This window comes from Macaca fascicularis, chromosome 14 (assembly GCF_037993035.2).
Source record: "Macaca fascicularis isolate 582-1 chromosome 14, T2T-MFA8v1.1".
In the NCBI taxonomy this organism is placed as follows: domain Eukaryota; kingdom Metazoa; phylum Chordata; class Mammalia; order Primates; family Cercopithecidae; genus Macaca; species Macaca fascicularis.
Window position 1 is genome coordinate 17,421,416 of NC_088388.1, and position 23,884 is coordinate 17,445,299.

The 23,884-nt window shown below is 37.1% G+C and overlaps 2 protein-coding genes across 2 annotated transcripts; both read right to left on the bottom strand.

Annotated features, from left to right (window-relative positions):
• Window positions 1-7,508: 7,508 nt before the first annotated feature.
• Window positions 7,509-8,521, bottom strand: LOC102124622 (olfactory receptor 4A8). The gene has a single exon (XM_015435301.3). It carries the CDS (start codon window positions 8,409-8,411, stop codon window positions 7,509-7,511), a length of 903 nt encoding a protein of 300 aa, XP_015290787.3. The 5' UTR covers window positions 8,412-8,521.
• A 14,066-nt stretch (window positions 8,522-22,587) lies between these two features.
• On the bottom strand, window positions 22,588-23,505 carry LOC102123679 (olfactory receptor 4A15-like). The gene has a single exon (XM_005577899.3). It carries the CDS (start codon window positions 23,503-23,505, stop codon window positions 22,588-22,590), a length of 918 nt encoding a protein of 305 aa, XP_005577956.3.
• Window positions 23,506-23,884: the final 379 nt, after the last annotated feature.

Genomic DNA, 23,884 nt, shown 5'->3' on the forward strand with positions numbered 1-23,884 from the left:
CTTAAGACTAAAGGCCTCCTAGAACAGGTGCTGCCCCTGGAGTTTCCAGAACATCAGCATTAACCTGGAGACCACGTCCTTATCAAAGGGTGGAAGGAAGGGAAGCTCAAACCAGCCTGGGAAGGACCCTATCCAGTGCTCCTAACTACTGAGACTGCAGTCTGGACAGTGGAAAGAGGATGGACTCATACACCCAAGTCAAGAAGATGCCGCCACCTCCAGAATCATGGACTGTCACACCAGGGCCCACCCCCGCCAAACTAACTCTAAAAAGAGCTGAATAATCACTTGTTTATTTTTTTCAACAGAAGTTCATCTTGTCATCAATGTAACTCAGGATAGCCATCCTTTAACCCGTCAGTTCAATGCCTGTTCAGTCATCCCATGTGGAGACGTGCAAGCTCAAAGGAAGCTATCTCATGTTGATAAGTATCTGTGTCCATACCACAAGGAATCAAGCAGGTATAAGTATGGGGCCTTAAAAAGTCCTTATGGTGACTGGGCAGATGTTTGGTGGACTACTAAGTACAAAGAGTGGACAGCCAAGCCTCCTGCTTCAAATAAATTATGGGGGCTGAAACAAAAAGTCCAACTAGTCCATTGTACCACCCCACCAAATTGTAAGCCATTACACTGTAACCCCTTGTTGCTAATTATAAATAATCCCTGGACAATGGCCCAAAAGCCCTCTATATTCGAATGGTACAGGTAAGGAACAGGCATTGAAGGACAGGACCCTATAGGAATCTTCTCCCTGAAATTAGTTAAAACACTGGTTACCAATAATAAAGGAGTTCAGACCCAAAGTCCAGGAGACAGGTGGAACCCAATACTCTCCCTAAGTATAGTGAGCCCAACATCTTCCTCCCATTTCCAAAATGACCCAACCCAGGTAACAGTTGTGGAGGTAGAAAACTTAAGGGAAACTATAGCTCTAGAGACAGTATATCAAGATGCAAATGCCTAGGTGGAATGGATTAAATATTCCATCCACACTTTAAACAAAAGTGAATGTTATGCTTGTGCACATGATAGACCAGAGGCCCAGATTGTCCCCTTTCCACTTGGATGGTCTTCCAGTTGACTGGGCATGAGCTGTATGGTAGCTCTCCTCCAGAACCCCTAAGCCTGTGGTAACAAATCATGCCAAGCTCTTTCTCTGCTGTTCCCTGAAGTTAAACACCCTGCGGGTCAGCTTCCAAGGGCCATTCAGCGTCCATCTCCCAATGCCAATTTTACTTCGTGTCTCTCATGACAGGGAGATAACTTGGTGTTCCTGGGAGCCTTAACGGGATGCAGTGAGCTTAAGCCCTTCCAAGAGCTTACCCATCAGTCTGCCCTTAGCCATTCTCGAGCAGATGTGTGGTGGTATTGTGGTAGACCAATACTGGACACTCTGCCAAGTAAGTGGAGCAGAATTTGTGCTCTAATTCAATGGGCCATCCCTTTCACCCTGGCATTTCATCAACCAGAAAGGATAGGAAGCAAACATCATCAAACAAGAGAGGAAACCCATGGGTCCTTCGATTATCATGTTTATATAGATGTCAATGGGATCCCAAGAGGAGTGCCAAATGAATTTAAGGCTCAAAACCAAATAGCTGCAGATTTGAGTCTACGTTCTTCTGGTGGTTAACTGTAAATAAAAATGTGGATTAGGGTTAGGCGCCCAAGATGGCTGAATAGGAATAGCTCCAGCCTCCAGCTCCCAGCATGAGTAACATAGAAGACAGGTGATTTCTGCATTTTCAACTGAGGTACTGGGTTCATCTCACTAGGGAGTGCCGGACAATCAGTGCTGGTCAGCTGGTGCAGCCCGATCAGTGAGAGCTGAAGCAGGGCGAGGCATCACCTTACCTGGGAAGTGCAAGGGGGAAGGGAATCCCTTTTCGTAGCCAAGGGAAACTGAGACACACAACACCTGGAAAATCAGGTAACTCCCACCCTAATACTGTGCTTTACCAAGGGTCTTAGCAAATGGCACACCAGGAGATTATATCCCACACCTGGCCCGCAGGGTCCCACACCCACAGAGCCTCCCTCATTGCTAGCACAGCAGTCTGAGGTCTAAATGTAAGGCAGCAGTGAGACTGGGGGAGGGGCGCACGCCATTGCTGAGGCTTAAGTGGGTAAACAAAGCCACTGGGAAACTCGAACTGGGTGGAGCCCACCATGGCTCAAGGAGGCCTGTCTGCCTCTGTAGACTCCTTCTCTGGGGACAGGGCATAGCTAAACAAAAAGCAGCAGAAATCTCAGCAGAGGTAATGCCCCTGTCTGATAGCTTTGAAGAGAGCAGTGAATCTCCCAGCACGGAGGTTGAGATCTGAGAATGGACAGACTGTCTGCTTAAGTGGGTCCCTGACCCCTGAGTAGCCTAACAGGGAGACATCCCCCACTAGGTGCAGACCAACACCTCACACCTCACACGGCAGGGTACACCCCTGAGATGAAGCTTCCAGAGCAAGAATCAGATGGCAACACTCGCTGTTCAGCAATATTCTATCTTCTACAGCCTCTGCTGCTGATACCCAGGCAAACAGGGTCTGGAGTGCACCTCAAGTAAACTCCAACAGACCTACAGCTGAGGGTCCTGACTGTTAAAAGGAAAACTAACAAACAGAAAGGACACCCACACCAAAATCCCATCAGTACGTCACCATCATCAAAGACCAAAGGCAGATAAAACCACAAAGATGGGGAAAAAGCAGGGCAGAAAAGCTGGAAATTCAAAAAATCAGAGCGCATCTCCCCCTCCAAAGGAATGCAGCTCATCACCAGCAACAGAACAAAGCTGGACGGAGAATGACTTTGACTAGTTGAGAGAAGAAGGCTTCAGTCGATCAAACTTCTCAGAGCTAAAGGTGGAACTACGTAACCAGTGCAAAGAAACTAAAAACCTTGAAAAAAGAATGAACAAATGGATAACTAGAATAATCAATGCAGAGAAGACCTTAAAAGAACCGATAGAGATGAAAACCATAACATAAGAACTACGTGACAAATGCACAAGCTTCAGTAACTGACTCAATCAACTGGAAGAAAGAGTATCAGCGATTGAAGATCAAATGAATGAAATGAAGCAAGAAGAGAAGTGTGGAGAAAAAAGAGTAAAAAGAAATGAACAAAGCCTCCAAAAAGTATGGGATTATGTGAAAAGATCGAATCTACATCTGATTGGTGTGCCTGAAAGTGATGGGGAAAATGGAACCAAGTTGGAAAACACTCTTCAGGATATCATCCAGGAGAACTTCCCCAACCTAGTAAGGCAGGCCAACATTCAAATTTAGGGAATACAGAGAATGCCACAAAGATACTCTTCGAGAAGAGCAACTCCAAGACACATAATGTCAGATTCACCAAAGTTGAAATGAAGGAAAAAATGTTAAGGGCAGCCACAGAGAAAGGTCGGGTTATACACAAAGGGAAGCCCATCAGACTAACAGTAGATCTCTCCGCAGAAACTCTACAAGCCAGAAGAGAGTGGGGGCCAATATTCAACATTCTTAAAGAAAAGAATTTTCAACCCAGAATTTCATATCCAGCCAAACTAAGTGTCATCAGTGAAGGAGAAATAAAATCCTTTACAGATAAGCAAATGCTTAGAGATTTTGTCACCACCAGGCCTGCCCTACAAGAGATCCTGAAGGAAGCACTAAACATGGAAAGGAACAACAGGTACTAGCCATTGCAAAAACATGTCAAAATGTAAAGTCCATCGATGCTAGGAAGAAACTGCATCAACTAGCGAGCAAAATATCCAGCTAATATCATAATGACAGGATCAAGTTCACACATAACAATATTAACCTTAAATGTAAATGGACTAAATGGTCCAATTAAAAAACACAGACTGGCAAACTGGATAAAGAATCAAGACCCATCAGTCTGCTGTATTCAGGAGACCCATCTCACATGCAGAGACACACATAGGCTCAAAATAAAGGGATGGAGGAAGATCTACCAAGCAAATAGAAAACAAAAAAAAAAGCAGGGGTTGCAATACTAGTCTCTGATAAAACAGACTTTAAACCATCAAAGATCAAAAGAGATAAAGAAGGCCATTACATAATGGTAAAGGGATCAATTCATCAGGAAGAGCTAACTATCCTAAATATATATGCACCCAATACAGGAGCACCCAGATTCATAAAGCAAGTCCTTAGAGACTTACAAAGAGACTTAGACTCCCATACAATAATAATGGGAGACTTCAACACTCCACTGTCAACATTAGACAGATCAACGAGACAGAAAGTTAACAAGGATATCCAGGAATTGAACTCAACTCTGCACCAAGCGGACCTAATAGACATCTACAGAACTCTCTACCCTAAATCAACAGAATATACATTCTTCTCAGCACCACATCACACTTACTCCAAAATTGATCACATAGTTGGAAGTAAAGCACTCCTCAGCAAATGTAAATGAACAGAAATTTTAACAAACTGTCTCTCAGACCACAGTGCAATTAAACTAGAACTCAGGACTAAGAAACTCAATCGAAACCGCTCAACTACATGGAAACTGAACAACCTGCTCCTGAATGACTACTGGGTACATAACAAAATGAAGGCAGAAATAAAGATGTTCTTTGAAACCAATGAGAACAAAGATACAACATGCCAAAATCTCTGGGACACATTTAAAGCAGTGTGTAGAGGGAAATTTGTAGCACTAAATGCCCACAAGAGAAAGCAGGAAAGATCTAAAATTGACATCCTGACATCACAATTAAAAGAACTCAAGAAGCAAGAGCAAACACATTCAAAAGCTAGCAGAAGGCAAGAAATAACTAAGATCAGAGCAGAACTGAAGGAGATAGAGACACAAAAAACCCTCCAAAAAAATCAATGAATCCAGGAGCTGGTTTTTTGAAAAGATCAACAAAATTGATAGACTGCTAACAAGACTAATAAAGAAGAAAAGAGAGAAGAATCAAATAGACACAATGAAAAATGATAAAGGGGATATCACCACCAACCCCACAGAAATACAAACTACCATCAGAGAATACTATAAACACCTCTATGCAAATAAATGAGAAAAGCTAGAAGAAATGGATAATTTCCTGGACACTTACACTCTCCCAAGACTAAACCAGGAAAAGTTGAATCCCTGAGTAGACCAATAGCAGGCTCTGAAATTGAGGCAATAATTAATAGCCTACCAACCAAAAAAAACACTCCAGGACCAGATGGATTCACAGCCGAATTCTACCAGAAGTACAAGGAGGAGTTGGTACCATTCCTTCTGAAACTATTCCAATCAATAGAAAGAGGTAATCCTCCCTAACTCATTTTACGAGGGCAACATCATCCTGATACCAAAGCCTGACAGAGATACAACAAAAAAAAGAAAATTTTAGACCAATATCCCTGATGAACATCGACGCAAAAATCCTCAACAAAATACTGGCAAACCGAATCCAGCAGCACATCAAAAAGCTTATCCACCATTATCAAGTGGGCTTCATCCCTGGGATGCAAGGCTGGTTCAACACACGCAAATCAATAAACATAATCCAGCATATAAACAGAACCAAAGACAAAAACCACATGATTATCTCAATTGATGCAGAAAAGGCCTTTGACAAAATTCAACAGCCCTTCATGCTAAAAACTCTCAATAAATTCGGTATTGATGGAACGTACCTCAAAATAATAACAGCTATTTAGGACAAACCCACAGCCAATATCATACTGAATGGGCAAATCTGGAAGCATTCTCTTTGAAAACTGGCACAAGACAGGGATGCCCTCTCTCACCACTCCTATTCAACATAGTGGTGGAAGTTCTGGCTAGGGCAATCACGCAAGAGAAAGAAATAAAGGGTATTCAGTAAGGAAAAGAAGAAGTCAAATTGTCCCTGTTTGCAGATGACATGATTGTATATTTAGAAAACCCCATTGTCTCAGCCCAAAATCTCCTTAAGCTGATAAGCAACTTCAGCAAAGTCTCAGGATACAAAATGAATGTGCAAAAATCACAAGCATTCTTATACACCAGTAACAGACAAACAGAGAGCCAAATCATGAATGAACTCCCATTCACATGGGAATGAATAAAAACTGCAAACCTCTTCAAAAATAAACGTTTGAAATACCTAACAGATATACTGTATTTAGGAACTAGAAAACCCAGTGTTGCTGAGATGTTAATTAAAGATGATTATGGATCCAACTTAAAATGAATAAAACTACAATATACTCTTTTTGATATGTTCCTTCATCTAAAGGGATAGTAAGAGGAACCCGTGTTGCATCTCTTACTGTCATCCCTTCCAATACACTTTAAATGTGAATTAAGTTATCCTGCATTTCATAAAACTCAGTTATCAGCTGAATAAGACAGTGACTTCAGTCGTTGCCACACAAAACAGAAGAAATACCCAGCCAACAACTGCATGAACTCCTGACTCACAAAATTTTGAGATAAAATAAAATGATGGTTGTTTGAAATCACAAAAACTGTGGAGCCCTGTACCATATATGAAGACAGGACCAGAATAAAAAGTGGCACCTCAAGGTGTGGTGTTTCCATAACAACAATTTAAAGTGTATGGAACTGGCTTTAGTATATGAAACTAAGGGCCCCCGGGATATTGTATGTAAAGGCTGAAAATACAGACATAACTGTTTTGGAGGCTGTAAAAAAAGTGAGTTGCTATCTAGTGATGAAAACATTTAGTAATTCTGTCACCTATAGTAAGGCAGAAATTTTTTTAAATGTCCTTTAATGAATAGGTGGATTTGACTAAAATTTCCAAATAGAATATTGAAAGTTACAGCTGTTTATTATAGCATTGTATCTCATAAGAAGTCAGATTTTTTAAATAATACTACTGAAAAGATTAACTGTTATATTTTCAGACAGAATTTACAAGAAACATAAAACAGTCAGAACTTGCTGGTTTCAAAGATGAAAATGGTTTCCCTTTCCAGTCTCTGCAAAGAGCTAAGTACTCTGACAGTAAGAGAGGTCATCCAAATAAAAGTCGTTTCCAACTTGTGGATGTACAGACACCATGAATAGACTTCAGAAAATTTTAATGGTGTGTATCATCAGTACCTTAAACTAGACAAACATCATTCTAGATTCTTAAGAGTATTATCTGACTGCACATAGAGTTTCAGCTCAAGTCTGAGAAGGACTAGTTTCAAAGATATTTGTGAATATGGTGCTTGTATATTCCACAAAGTCTTTAAATAAATTACACAGAAGGAAGCACCATAGCCTTCCCTTTTGAACAGGAGCATCTATTTTAATTACCTATTCCTCCCTTTCCCCACTCTGTGCTGGGAATACAGGAGAAATGTCCTGTCTCAATAGATGTGTAATAGAGAAAATACATAATTTAAAATGTACACAATAGGACCTGCACCCAAGCAGCCCCACTCTCAGTTCTGGATATAGAGGTTGAAATCTTGAACTTCAAACAGATGCCACAATGGGATGACTTCTTAATTGAGCTTGGAGCATCTAAATCCTGTCTTCCCACTTTGGGATCACAAGAGTTTTTCTATAGCATTTCTCATCTCTGAATTTCTCAATGTGTATATAAAAGGATTCAACATGGGTGTGATAACAGAATAAAACACAGTCAGGAATTTATCAATAGGAAAGTTTGAAACAGGTCTTACATATATGAAAATACAGGGAACAAAAAACAGGACAACCATGGTAATGTGGGAGCTGCAGGTAGACAGGGCTTTACGCCTCCCTTCCTGACTGTAAGTTTTAAGGGAGTTTAGGATGGCCCCATAGGAGATTAGCAGAAGGATGAAGATGACCATACAGATTGCTCCACCATTGAAAACCACCATAAGGCCTATAAAGTAGGTGTCAGTGCACACCAGTTCCAATAATGGGTGCATGTCACAGACAAAGTGGTCAATGACATTGGGGCCACAGAAAGGCAGACTGTACACAACTAAAATTTGAAACGCAGAATGCACAAAACCTCCAGTCACAGCCAACACCAAGACAAGGATGCAAACCTGTCGATTCATGATGGTCAAATAGTGCAGTGGCTTACAGATGGCCACATAGCGATCACAGGCCATCACCACCAGAAGGAAGACCTCAGTACCACCAAACAAGTGGTCTATAAACAGTTGGCCCATACAAGCTGGGAAGGAAATAGTCTTTTTATCACAGAGTAAGTCTACAATCAATACGGGAGAAATGGTGGTGGAATACACAGCATCTACAAATGACAGGCAGGCAAGGAAGAAATACATTGGGGAGCCCAAGGAAGGGCTGGAAATAATAGTCACCACAATAAGTAGGTTCCCCACCATGGTCACAATATATGTGAGTAAAAACATGACGAATAATGCTTTTTGCACACCAGGATCCTGAGAGAAGCCCAGGAGGACAAATTCTGTAATATTGTTATTCTGTCTCATTTACTCTTCTTTCAGGCTTGTATCAGAGGTGAGAGCTCAGGAGAATAGAACCTGTAATGAAACAGTGAACAGGAATATGATCACATCCATTGTGTCACAGAGCACATCTTCATTGTTGTATCCTCAATAGTGATTTACACACAATAAACATGCAGTAAGTCTCTCTTGTGTTTCTCATCCAAAGAGTCCATCTTCCCTTGACAATTCTATTTCTCCACAAAGATTTTAGTTTCTTCAACAGGTAAAGGCTTCTACCTCTAAGTTTTAGTGAATATTCTATATAGAAGAAGTGTTAAAGTCCCAAAAGCCATTCATACATTTTATAACTTATTTAAAACATTTTTCTTGCCACAGAATTCAACAGGTTCTTGGTCTCAAATAACTTACTCTCTGCTTATGGTAATAAACTCTAAATAAATAGACATAGATTTAGTCCTTTGTGTTTGTATGTGTGATATCTTTATAATATGATCTGTGCAAGAATAACATCTTCTGAAATATGTCACTCAGTACTCTGGCCTTCCACTATTAGACCTTCATTCCTTCACACCTCGAAGTATGTTCAGTCTTTATTAGTCTTTCATTAAATGTCAGAAGACATGACTCTGAAATGTATAAATAGCTATGATATTATTCATCACATTGTTCCCTGTAGTGATTACTTGGTCTGACTCCTTGTCCAACTTATAAGGAGCTGTGATTCTCTCCATTTTATCCTTGCCTATACCCCAATTTTTTCACCACTTACATACAATATCTTAATTTTAATTAATTTGAACTCCAGTGAACTAACTCATGACTATCACCAACTAACAAATATGCCGTGTTTTTTTTCATGAATTCTTGAGATGAGCTAGGTAGTGAGAGAGGAGAAAAATAGACACTGTAGAAAGAGGTACAGAACAGTGGGACATGGTTTTATTCATAACACTATTTAGACACCAAGAGTACTCAAAAATAGAATCTTAGTTACCAGATTCCAAAAAGAAGCATATTCTAAGAGAAATTCCAAATTCCGTGTAAGAAGGCACGGATTTGAGCCATTTGAATGCATTTACAAGTCTGTCTCAGTTTACTCACTGGAAAACAATGGGATTAAATTTGAGAAATTCAGAATCCTTTCTAGTCAACTATCTACAGGACTATTAGTGCACCTCTCCTTTATGGTATTCTGCTGACAATTTTTTTCTTTTTTTATAAATATATAATTAAATAAAAATTTCCAAGGTCATGACGGGTACATGAAAAATGGTTGTCTGTGGGACAATGGATTTTTTTATTACAGTGAGTACTGACTGTAAGCTTCTCACTGAGTATGTACCTATTTAAGATCCAAGACATCCTCAAAGAGAAAGTGTAGCATGTTGTGAATAATGTGGACACTGGAGCCACGTTTCTTCAGCTACAACCTCATGTTCACCATTTTTTATGAGACTTTGGGCCATTTACTAAAGCTCTCTGACCCTTACTTTCATCATTTGTAGAATGGGAATCCCAATAGTCCTTACCTCTTAATTGCTTAATTTTCAGCAATTAATTTTGAACACAATGAACTAACTGTTGATTTATAAAAGAAGGTAAAGTGCCTAGAACACTGGCTGGCACCTCATAAGGACTCAATCAATTATAGTTATTATCAGTGTTATTGAATGCTTCACTTTGAAGATAGAACAAATCATGTGAATCTCTGTCAACTTGGAAAGATTTATAGACATAGTCTAAGTTAAAAATAATAAAACACTTATAATTCAGGGAAACATTTTGAGGCACACAATAAAATTGTATGTCGTAGGAATTACATATTTAATTATGTATGAGTAGTGATTTTATCATAATAAAATATACCTTAATGAGAAGCAAGCAGAATTCTAGTAAAAAAAAGTTGAACTGATCATCAGCGGGAGAGCTAAATGGTAGAAAATGAAAGAAAAAGGGGTCAAATCAGAAAAAAAGAGAAATTATAGTAAATACATTAATATTCACAAGAAATAAGATGATTAATTTCAGAATTAAGTAAGGCAAATTAGCTGGGCATGGTGATATACACCTGTTATCCCAACTACTCAAGAGGCTGAGGTGTGAGAATCACTTGAACCCAGGAGGCAGAGGTTGCAGTGAGCCAGGATCATACTACTGTCCTCCAGCTTGGGTGACCAAGTGAGACTATCTCAAAAAAAAAAAAAAAAAAGTGAGGCTAGTTTTCTGCTAAAAATCTTCTTCAGAAAAATTTATTTTAATGAGGAAATACTGGAAGCACAACCTCCTGTGGGTCCCTGGGTGACTCAGAAGGCTTTGGAAATAGCCATAACAAATAGACACAGACCAGATCCTAGTAAAAAGAAAAAAGAAAAGAAAATTCAAAAAGAAAAATAAAAACAACATTGATCTCTTAGTGTCTCTAGATCTGACAGTTAAGGACAAACTTAAAGACAAGAGAACAATGGGACAAGTTGAGATACAAACACAAACTTTCTGATATTCACTGCTGAGGAAAACTACAGAATTACTAAACCTCAAATGTGGACAAGATGATTCCGTTTACATAGATCTGACAGTGGAGGAGGATATATGCAGAGAGAGTTTGCGCTTCCCTAGAACCCAGTTGTGATAAATGTTCCACATGTCTCATTCACATTACCACTTCCAGCTGATTCGAGAGTTCTGTCATTGTTGAAGTTACAGACTAACAAAGGCACATCTGTTGAAGAACACAAGGGTGTAATAAAACCTATAGCTCATTCTCTTTTTTTCACATCTTACTTGCTGCAAGATTTAGTTCCTTTTCTCTCTTTAATCATCAATGATAAATTTCACCAGGATAAATCTTCTCTTGGGCAGTTTAGATGTTTACTTGTAAAAACCAAGATATGTAAACTATCCTCTTTAGCTTAAGTCATCAAAGATTTAATACTTTAAAAACTGAAAGATAATATTACTAGGCACTCAACATAAATAAGTTAACACGTTTCTAGACAAAAACAACTTAATACAGCTTCCTAAGAGTGTGACTTTTTCGAAGGATAAAATCTCATAGTAACAAAAATAATCCCTTATAGATAAAATTTATAAAACAATACAGTTTTGTAAATCTCTCTAAAGAAGAGTAGACTCAATACTTTCCTGAACTTATATATGCTGAGATAATTTTTAGATTAACACATAAAAGACCATATCATGCTTCCAGAACGTATTAGGCATTGATTTCTTTATATTCTAACACAATGACATAGTCTGCAATTTTAAATTTTCTAATCAAATATATCTAAAAATGATTCTATACCTATGTTAAGGTATCACATAATAAAATATTCTACGTACTACATTATAAATCTATTGGTTTACTTATTTTATGTGTAACATGGAACATGTTTCTCTTGTTACTTGGCAAATTAGAAAACAAACACTTAAAGGCTATATATGGAAACCAAATATACTTGTATACTCTGATTAATGTCTGTGTTGTGCTTGCTTAATTTTCCCAATTAAGATTCCGCCAATAAAAACATGCGATATTTAAGACTTTAGCTATATTTCAAAACATTACAGGAAGTTTCAGTGAGTAGCCCTTGTCAATTGCTTCAAAAACTCACATCTTGGGTCTTGTCCTTGGTCCAGAAAAGCAACTCTTCTTTCACTGAGGGTTACTAAAGATACCTCATGCATCTATTTGTGTTCTTAAAACACGTGAAAAATGTATGGCTGGTCCATGGATTTAGAAATATCTCCTAGTGTGACAATTTCCATATTTCCACACAGGCTTTCTATTATCTCAATGTTCAGAAAAGTATAAAGGTATCCAGAGCAGATGTCCAAAATATAAAGACACTTAAACATAATGTCAGGATCTACTGTACAAAGGTAGTTAAAATTTTACATCCCCTGGAAAATTTCCTCATAGAAAAACAGAGATAATTTCTTTCAAGACTATATAAATATTGACCTAATTAGTGGAAATTAACCTGGACACACCCATTATCTGGTGACCCAGGTAAGCAAACAAAAAATTTGTCAACACCAAAATTTGTTTCTTGAATTTGTATCTTCTCTGTCAATTATGGTGAAGCAACCATGAATATTTTACTGTGATCAAGGATTTATAACATTCATGTGCCCAGCTATTTAGCTCTATAGCTAACAAGGAACTGCTGGGATTTAACTTTGTGAAAAAGTCAATGACAAAGCTTTCTCACAGTCAGAAGCAGATCTCTTCAGTCTTTTAGTCATTCAAATAGCATATCCCTAAGATCACTTCTTTTCTGATTAAAGGCATGTCTCTGTATCTCCCAAATCTCATTCCAGGAAATTGAGATCCTCCACAAATTTTTACAAGCAAACGTGGATGAAATAAAACAACCCATCTAGAGGACTGGATACCAGAAGATTAGATACCAGAAGACATATTGTAGCTTGGGCAGAAATTTTTATGTTTAACCTATCTATCTCATAAGTTATTCTGTCAGGAAAAAAAAGTCTTCCATTTATATGTGTAGACATAGTCTATGACTTTTACATCAGCAATATTTCTAATTAAAAAGACATAAGGCTTTTATAGATTAATTAGAATATTTGGAACAAATTCAAATGAACGCTTTTCTTCTGGAGAACAATCCCTGGGGGAAAAGACTTGGTTCTTGCCAAGGAAAAAGACTCGGCTTTTGTCAAGAAAGAGTAACTGAATGCCAAGTAGTGTGAAAATCTTGTAATATGAAAAAAATTCTAAAGCAAATTGAACAATAAATTATGTTTTATATTATGAAATACTGAGGTAAAGCAAGTAATATTTAAGCCAGAATGAAGAGGAAACCAGCCCCAGATTCTCTTACCTAATCACATCCTCAGAGAGGAGGACCTAACCTTGTTGATAGAAAGTCTGTGCTTAAGAAGCCTGAGACTTACAGGCAGAGAGCCTTAGAACCGAAGTTGATTCTAACGCTTAAAAACACAGGTAATCATAGTTACACAGTTTTAGGTTAGAGTAGAGGTTTTTAATCAAAGCCTGAATCTGTGTCATATGCAACCATAATGATCATTAGTCCATAAATTCAATCCTCTAATGTATCAGTCCATTTTTACACTGCTATAAAGAACTGCCTGAAACTGGGTCATTTATAAAGGAAAGAGGTTTAATTGACTCACAATTCAGCATATCTTGGGAGGCCTCAGGAAACTTACAATTATGGCCTAAGGCAAAGGGGAAGCAAGGCACTTTAGGATAAGTGCTGAACAAAGGGAAAAGAGCCCCCTTTATAAAACCATCAGATTTCATGAGAACTCACTATCATGAGAACATGGGGGAAACTGCCCCTATGATTCAATTACCTCCACCTTTTCTCTCCCTTGACACGTGGGGATTACGGAGATTACAATTGAAGATGAGATTTGGGTGGAGACACAAAGCCTAATCATATTATTCTACCCTGTGCTCCTCCCAAATCTCATGTCTCTTTCATATTTTAAAGAGACAGTTATGCCTTCCTAACAGTCCCTCGAAGTCTTAATTAATTCCAGCATTAGCCCAAACTCCAAGTCCAAAGTCTCATCTGAAGCAAGGCAAAAAATGTACTTCAAAGCATTTAAAAAATGAACAAGGAACAAAGAAGGATATAGTTGCATGTTTCTCCGTCCTAGCTGCTTGGAAGGCTGAGGTGGGAGTATCACTTCAGCCTAAGAGTTTGAGTTTATCCTGGGCGATATAGCAAGAGAGAAGGGAAGGGGAGGGAAGGGAAGGGGAGGGAAGGGAAGGGGGAAGGGAAGGAGGAAGGAGGAAGGAGGAAGGAGAAAGGGAGGTTCCGGGAAGGGGGAAGGAGAAAGGGAGGCAGAAGGAAGGGGGAGGGGAGGTTTAATCAACACCATTAACAAATTTGACCAATTTACATAAGAGAACAATGCACCGAAAAGCTGCAGAATATACATTCTTTTTTAAAATTTTTGTGGGTACGTAGTAGTTATATATATTTATGTGGTACATTACATGTTTGGATACAGGCATGCAATGCATAACAATCATATCATGAGAAATGGGGTATCCATCCCCTCAAGCATTTACCCTTTGCATTACAAACAATCCACTTATATTCTTTTAGTTATTTTTAAATGTACAATTAACATATTATTGACCATAGTCACCCTTTTGTGCTATCAAGTAGTAAGTCTTATACACTCTTTCTGATTATTTTTGTACCCATTAATCATCCTTATCTCCCACCCTCTCACCTCCCTGCTACGCTTCCTAGCTTCTGGTAACCATCTTTCTATTCTCCACATCCATAAGTTCAATTGTTTTGAATTTTAGATCCCACAAATAAGTTAGAAATCATGATGTTTGTCTTTCTTTGCCTGGCTTACTTCACATAATATAATGACCTCTGGTCTCATCCATGTTGTTGCAAATGAGTGAATCTCATTCTTTTCAATGGCTGAATAGTACTCCATTGTATATAGGTACCACATTTTCCTTATTTATTTATCTGTCAATGGACACATAGGTTGCTTCCAAATTTTGGCTATTGTGAGCAGTGCTGAAACAAACATGGGAAGGCCAATATCTCCTTGATATACTAATTGCCTCTCTTTTAGGTATACATTGAGCAAAGGGATTGCTGGATCGTATAGTTGCTCAATTTTTAGTTTTCTGAAAAACCTTCAAACTGTTCTCTATAGTAGTTGTACTAATGTACATTCCCATCAACAGTGTATTAGGATTCCTTAATATTTTGCTCATTTTTTCATTGGATTATTAGATGTTTTCTTTCTCTTTTTTTTTTTTTTTTTGAGATGGAGTTTTGCTCTTGTTGCCCAGGCTAGGGTGCAATGGCACCATTTCAGCCCACCACAACCTCCGCCTCCTGGGTTCAAGCGATTCTCCTGCCTCAGCCTACCGAGTAGCTGGGATTATAGACATGCACCACCATGCCTGGCTAATTTTTGTATTTTTAGTAGAGATGGGGTTTCACCATGTTGGCCGGGCTGGTCTTGAACTTCCGACCTCAGGTGATCCTCCTGCCTCAGCCTCCCAACGTGCTGAGATTACAGGCATGAGCCACCATGCCCAGCCAGATGTTTTCCTATAGAATTGTTTGAGCTCATTCTACATTGTCATTATTAATTCTGTGTCAGATGTGCAGTTTGCAAATATCTTCACCCATTCTATGAGTTGTCTCTTCACTTTGTTGGTTGTATCCTTTACTGTCTGGAAGCTTCTTAACTTGATGTGATCCCATTTGTCCATTTTTACTGATGCCTTTCTGTGCTAGGGAAATATTGCTCAAGAAATCTTTGCACAGACCAATGTCCAAGAGTTTCCCCAATGTTATCTTGTAGTAGTTTCATAGTTTGAGATCTTTAATCCATTTTAATTAGATTTTTGTATTTGTAGAAAAATAGAGATCAAGTTTCATTCTCCTACATGTAGACATCCAGTTTTCCCAGCATTATTTGTTGAAGAAACCGTCTTTTCCCAGCATATGTTCTTGGCACCTTTGTTGGAAATTAGTTCACTGTAGGTGTGTGGATTTGTTTCTGGGTTCTTGATTCTGTTCCTTTGGTCTATGTGTCTGTTTTTACACCGGTGCCATACTGTTTTGTTTCTATAGCTCTGTAGCATAATATGAAGTCAGGTGATGTGATTCCTCCAATTTGGTTCTTTTGCTCCAGATAACTTTGGCTAGTCTGCATCTTTAGTGGATCCATATAAATTTTAGAATAATTTTTTTCTATTTTTGTGAAGAATGTCATTGGTATTTTGATAGAGATTATATTTAATCTGTAGATTGCCTTGGGTGGTACAGACATTTTAACAAAATTGTTTCTTCCAATCCATGAACATCAAATATTTTCCCTTTTTGTGTGTGTCCTCTTCAGTTTCCTTAATCGGTGTTTATAGTTTTCATTATAGAGATCTTCCACTTCTTTGGATAAATTAATTCCTAGGTATTTAATATAATGTGTTTCTTTTTTAAATGGGATTATTTGTTCTTCTTCACATTGTTCACTGTTGGCATATAGAAATTCTACTGACTTTTGTATGTTGATCTGGTGTCCTGAAACTTTATGGAATTTATTATTTCTAATAGTTTTGTTGTGGTTATTCCAAATATAAGATCATATCATCAGCAAACAAAGATAATTTGACTTCTTCCTTTCCAATTTATATGCCTTTTATATCTTTCTTTTGTCTAATTGCTCTAGCTAGGACTTCAAGCACTATGTTGAATAACAATGGGGACAGTGGGCATCCTCATGTTCCAGATCTTAGAGGAAAGGTTTTCCGTATTTCACTGTTCACTATGAGACTAGCTGTAAATCTCCCATATATAGCTTTTATTATGTTGAGGCAAGTTCCTTCTACCCCCAGCTTTTTCAGGGCTTTATAGGAAGGGATGTTGAATTTTATCAAATACTTTTTCAGCGTCAGTTGAAATGATCATATGGTTTTTACCACCCTTTACTCTGTTGATATGATGTATCACACTGACTGATTTACATATGTCGAAATCCCAGGGATAAATCCCACTTGGTCATGATGAATGATCTTTTACATGTATTGTTGAATTGAGTTTGCTAGTATTTTGTTGAGGGTTTTTGCTTCAATATTCATCAGAGCACATAGTGGCCTGTGGTTTCATTTTTTGTTGTTGTTGTTGATATATCATTGTCTGGTTTCAGTATCAGGGTAATAGTGGCCTCAGAATGAGTTTGAAAATATTCCTTACTCCTCTATTCTTCAGAACAGTTTGAGTAGGATTGGTATTAATTCTTCTTTAAATGTTTGGTAGAATTCAGATGTGACGCTATCCGCTCCTGGGCTTTTCTTTACTTGGAGACTTTTTATGACTTCAGTTGGCTCAGGTTTTGGATTTCTTCCTCATTCAATCTTGGTAGGTTATTTGCATCTAGGAATTTGTCCACTTCTTATAGATTTTCCAAATTATTGCATATAATTGTTCATAGTAGCCACTAGTGATCCTTTGAATTTTTGCAGTATCAATTTTAATGTCTTCTTTTTCATTTCTGATTTTATTCATTTGGATCTTTTTCCTTAGTTACTATGGCTAAAGATCAATTTTGTTTAACTTTTCAAAAAACCAACCTCTTGTTTCATTGATATTTTGTATTTTTATTTATTTCTGCTCTGATCCTTATCATTTCTTTTCCTCTAATTTTTGGCTTTATTTCCTCTTGCTTTTCTACTCCTTTAGGATGTTTTGTTCTCTCATTTGAAGGGTTTTTTGGTGTAAGCACTTACAGTTATAAACTTCCATCTCAGTAATGCTTTCTCAGTATTTGATAGATTTTGGTATATTTGTTTCCGTTTTTTTTTTCAAGAAATTTATCAATTTTCTTCTTAATTTCTTTATGGACCCTACTGATCATTCAGGAGCATTGTTTAATTTCCATGTACTAGTATAGTTTCCAAAATTTCTCATTATTAATTTCTAGTTTTATTTCATTGTGGTCAGAGAAGATACTTGATATTATTTCAAATTTTTTTAGTGTTTTTGGACTTGTTTTGTAACCTAACATACGGTATATCCTTGAGAATGATTTGTGTGCTGAGGAAAAGAAAATGTATCCGGCAGCCACTGGATGAAATGTTCTGTAAATACTTATTAATACTTATTATATCCAGTTGGTCTTTAGTGCAGATTAAGTTTGAACTTTCTTTGTTGATATTCCATCTGAAATATCTTGGCTAAAAAAAATTGATGTAGAACTTCATCAAAATAAAAACTTTCGCTCATAAAAACTGTTAATGATATGAAAAAGTGAGCCATACACTGTGGGTGTGCTTGCAATACATATGTCTGAGTAAGAACTTGTATCTAGAATGTATAAAGAAGTTTTACAAGTCAAGACAAGCCACATGATTTTTTTAATGTTCAACAGACCAGCCAAGAATTATATGCTCAACATCTTTAGTCATCCAGGAATGCAAATTAAAACTAATCCAATTGTTACTGAGGATGCGGAATAACTGGAACTCTTATATATCCCTTGTGGAAGTATATAATTTTGCAATTGTGTTTTAAAACTTTTTGACAGTTATAAAATGTAGTCTTTACCCTACCTCCTAACAAGCATATATCTATAATCCTACAATCCATGTGTCTTAGATAAAGACCTGTTAATGGCCCGAAATATATCCCCGAAACCCTAAATATATGGGCAGATATAAACACACGTGTGGTCCAGTGCAGCTCAGTATATGGCAAGATATAGCCCCATGTGTAGACAGACAAGGACAGGATGATATCATATGCAAAACTTATATAAATACAATCATAAAAGTAAGCAAATACTGATTTTTGTGTTTTCACATACAGACCTGTGTGTTCATGTATAGACGTTGTGTTCAGTTAGATACAGACCCAAGTATCACTGGATACACACCTATATATGGTCATACGTGCTGCGGGATACAGATCCAAGTACACAGTCAAATACAGACTCCTATACTATGACATTCAAACCCATATATGGTCAGATACAAGCCTATGTGTGTCTGAATACAGACCCATGCCCGTGGCTTTAAAGATTGTGCCAAGAAATGCCAGGAAAAGATGCTGAGTCCTCTCTTGTCAGCTCGTTGAAAATATTTATCAAATGTAAATAAGAGGATTCCCTTTTTAAATGAACAAATCAAAAAGTAAGGTGTATATAGACTATGAAGACATTTACAACTTTTTTTAACCTTTAAGTTCAGTGGTACATGTGAAGGTTTGTTATGGGGGTGTCATGGAGGTTTGTCATTTTAGAAGTCTGACATGGAGGTTTGTTGTATGGATTATTTCCTCAACCCAGGTATTAAGCCTAGTATCCATCAGTATTTCTGTGATCCTCTCACGCCTCCCACCCTCCATCGTGTCTGTTGTTCCTCTCTATGTGTTCGTGTGCTCTCATCATTTAGCTCCCACTTAGAAGTGAGAACATGTGGTGTTTGGTTTTCCGTTCCTGTGTCAGTTTGCTAAGGATAATGGCCTCCTGCTCCATCCATGTTTCTGCAAAGGACACGGTCTTATTCTTTTTTATGGCTGAATAGTATTCCATGCTGCGTATGTACCACAATTTCTTTATCCAATCTACCAATGATGGGCCATTATGTTGATTCCATGTCTTTGCAATTAATAGTGCTGCAATGGGCATGTGCATACATGTGTCTTTATGTTAGGATGATTTATATTATTTTGGGTACATAACCAGTAATGGGGTTGCTAGGTCAAATAGTAGCTCTATTTTTAGGTCTTTGAGGAATCACCACATGGTTTTCCACAATGGGTGAACTAATTTACAGCCCAATCAACACTGTGTAAGCATTCCTTTTTCTCTGCAACCTCTCCAGCACCTGTAATTTTTTTACTTTTTAGTAATAGCCATTCTGACTGGTGTGAGATGGTATCTCACTGCGGTTTTGATTTGCATTTCTCTAATGATCACTAGTATTGACCTTTTTTCATATGCCTGTTGACAGCATGTATGTCTTGTTTTGAAAAGTGTCTGTGCATGTCCTTTGCCCACTTTCTGATTGAGATTTATCAATCAAGACTTCACAATAGGTGTCTTATTCTAGGTAGGAAAACAAGACATTATAATATAACGTTTTCCTCAAAATAAACAAGTAGGGTCATGAAACCCTAAATATAATTTTATGAAAAGCTTTACAAAACAGCCCTAAGGTTTATTAGGAAAAATAAATATTTAGAAATTGCAAGAAAGCTGAAAAAGATTAGTAATTAGGGGAGACTATCTCTATTAAGTATAAATAAATATTTAAAATCCTTGACCACTGGGATAGTGTGTTGGTAAAAAAAAAAAAAAAAAAAGAAATAAAAAGAAATGTCTCAAGATTGAACCTTCTAGATGTAAAAGAATTTGACATACTAAAAGGAGAAATTCCAAATTACTATTGAAAATAATTAATGGATTAGATTGGCAGATTATTTTACCTGTTTAGGAAAAGTAGACTTCAATATTCTATTATGATAAAGAAAAATTTTCCATTGGCTCAAAAACAAATGTTTTTGTAAAGTTATTTTTTTAATGGGGACAACTAGAGGCAGGAGAGGGGGAGATGGGTAAGGGCTCAAAAACTACCTACTGGGTACCACGCTCGCTATCTGGGTGGGGATGCGATCATACTCCAAACCTCAGCATCATGCAATATACCTTTGTAAAAAACCTGCACATGTGCCTCCTGATTCTAAAACAAAAGCTGAAAAGAAAAATAAGTAAATAAAATAAGGTGTTAAAATGTATAAAGTCACTAGAGGGAAATGGAATTTACTGAGGTGTGATATGACAAAAAAAAATTAAGAAGTAAAAAAGTTAAGATAAAACATTTGTATATAAAAACACCCATAATTGTAGCATCAATAACATAGTAAGGTACATATCTATAGCAAATATCAAGAATGGTATGAACATATATGCATCTTTGATACAGAAAAACTTTATCAGAATGTATCAGTAAAAATTCTGACTCCAATAGATTAAGAATTCAAGGATACAAGTAATTAACAAAGTTTATGGAGTGGGTTCTATGTGTCAGACATTATGCAAGGAACAGGGAGCACAAAGAGAAGTAACTTTTCCTGACTTCAGGGAACTTTCAGACCAATAAACATAAACAGATAATTAACCAAGTTTTCTTATTTCATCACTCAATAGAACCATAGAAATTGGAAAATTAACTACATGTCCAAAAATACAGGACCTAGTTATATAAACTCTGGTACTACCAAATGCTTGATACTATTTGAAGAATGGTGCTATGTTTTGGAAGAACTTGGATGATATAAGAAATCTCCATGTATTAATAATAAGGATAAAAATAATAATACAAAGTGAACGTATATGTGTGATTTACCAGTGAAATTGACTTATGTTTTTCCCTAGCCTTAGTCCCTCATGAATCCAGACTACAGAGAAGCAGCAGGAACAATGAGTTTCTTTGACTACATGTTTTCTACCTGTAGTCAGGGGCAGATAAAATTTTATTTCAAGCCTAATTCAAAAGAAATTTTCACACAGATTTTATGAATGAAGTTTCTTTCCAATGAAACAATATGTTTTAGTCCTTTTATTACCTAATAATCTGCATTCTATCGATAAAATAAGAATGGAAACATCATATATTGCCAGCATCTTTCTTTTTCCTTTTTCTTTTTTTTTTTCTTAGTCTTGCTCTGTCAACCGCGTTACAGTGCAGTAGCATGATCATGGTTCTCTGCAGTCTTGACCTCCCGGGCTCAAGAGATCCCCCAGCCTCAGCCTCCTGAGCAGTTGGAACCACAGACATGCACCACCACACCTGTCTTTCTTGACAATGATGTATTCCAAAATATTTTCTATCAGGCTCTGCATTGCATATTTGAAGTTCATAGATTATAGATTATGCTAATTTTATATATGAAAAGCAGAGCCTGGCTGTTTTTAGAAGGCCATGAGATAGGGGTATTGAAAAATGGCAGAGGTATTATCAGATATTCCAAACATGTGGGAAGATCAAGGGATCAGTTCCATATAAATATAGCACCAAATCAAGCTGCTTCGCCTGAGGACATAATGTGATTTCTCAATTGGAGAAATAAGTAAGATTTAGTTATTTTTCTGCATGTCTCCCCTTTTCATTCAGATTGTTTTAGTATACTCAGTCTCCTTATGATTACTAATAAAGGAAACATTATTCCTCTTCAACCTTAATATACTAAGCAATAAGAACAAAATTATATATAAAAAGTATGTTACAAATACAAAAATAAAATATATACTTCAAATATTAATGTGGTCTGTATTTGTGTGGGGAGAAGTAAATGAAATTTTTATGTCTTATTTCTTAATTCATTCTTCTGAAATCTATAATGAGTACTATTAATTCTGGAAAAGGATTAACTTTACTTAAAAGAAAACCCTTTCATAAACTTAAATAAATTTACAGTATTAACATAAAATTATCATCTCGAGAGCCATTCTACAGACCAAAAGGAAACATTTTTCCAATAAATTATGAAAATCTTCTAAATATATTTTGATCATTGCAAGTATTCATGTAATAAATGATTTTCACTTCATACGAGTTATTAAACCCGAGGAAAATTTTACTGTAATTAAATAATCACACATGGCTTTTCTGGAGGCAGCAACTCTTCATTCAAAACAGATGATATATTTGTCTGCCACCTCATTTTCTTTTTCTGGTCCAGAGGTTCTTCATAGCATTTTTCATCTCTGCATTTCTTAAGGTATAGATTAGAGGGTTCAACACAGGGGTGATAACAGTGTAAAACACAGTCAAGGATTTATCAACGGGCAAGGTCGAAGGAGGTCTCACATACATGAAAATACAAGGGACAAAGAAGAAGATCACTACAGTGATGTGGGAGCCACAGGTGGATAAGGCTTTGTGCCTCCCTTCCTGACTAAGACTCTTCAGGGAGTGCAGAATGACCCCATAGGAGATGAGTAAGAGCGTAAAGATGACCACACAGATTGCCCCATCATTGGCAACCACAGTAAGGCCAATAATGTAGGTGTCAGTGCAGGCAAGTTTTAATAAAGGGTACATGTCACAGATGAAATGGTCAATGACATTGGGGCCACAGAAGGGAAGGTTATACACAAAAAGAGGATGAACTACAGCATGCAAGAAACCTCCAACCCAGGCCAACAGCAGCAGTAGAACACACACCCTTTGGTTCATGATGGTCAAATAATGCAGGGGTTTGCAGATGGCCACGTAGCGGTCATAGGCCATGACAACCAGGAGTAAAATCTCAGCACCCCCAAATAAGTGTCCTATAAAAAGCTGGGTCATGCAAGCTTGGAACGAAATGGTTTTCTTCTCATAGAGTAAGTCTATAATCATATTTGGGGTAACTGTAGTAGAATAAACAGCATCCATAAATGATAAATAGCCAAGGAAGAAGTACATAGGGGTATCCAAACTTGGGCTGACCACCACAGTCACAGCAATGAGTATGTTGCCTACCATTGTCACAATGTAGATGAGCAAGAACACAACAAATAATATTTTCTGTCCCTGAGGGCTCTGAGTGAGCCCCACAAGGACAAACTCAGTCACATTGTTCCTTTGTTCCATATGTCTTTCTCTATGTCTTTATTCTGGTGTTCAGGACAAAATTACCTGAAAATATAATTATTACTAGTAACTTCATGAAATTTTACGATAATTTGTTTATTCATTCAACAAATAGGTGCTATGAGTTATTATGTTCCAGAATTGCAAGACATTATAAGAATACAAGGCTGATTAAAGCATGGTCCCCAACCTCAGGAATCTTAGAAATTAATGGAGAGAGAAATAAGTAATTTGGGATGTATATGGGGAAAGGACAGTTTATTAAATAAATGAGTTGGCCAAAACTAGTTTTATATCTGGAAGATCATAAAATTATGCATATAGCTAATACCATAAACAAAAATAAATACAAATGAATTAAAGATTTAATATAAAAGCT

Coding starts and splice junctions, on each gene's coding strand:
- LOC102123679 (XM_005577899.3), bottom strand. CDS start 23,505: ATGGAACAAAGGAACAATGTGACTGAGTTTGTCCTTGTGGGGCTCACT.
- LOC102124622 (XM_015435301.3), bottom strand. CDS start 8,411: ATGAGACAGAATAACAATATTACAGAATTTGTCCTCCTGGGCTTCTCT.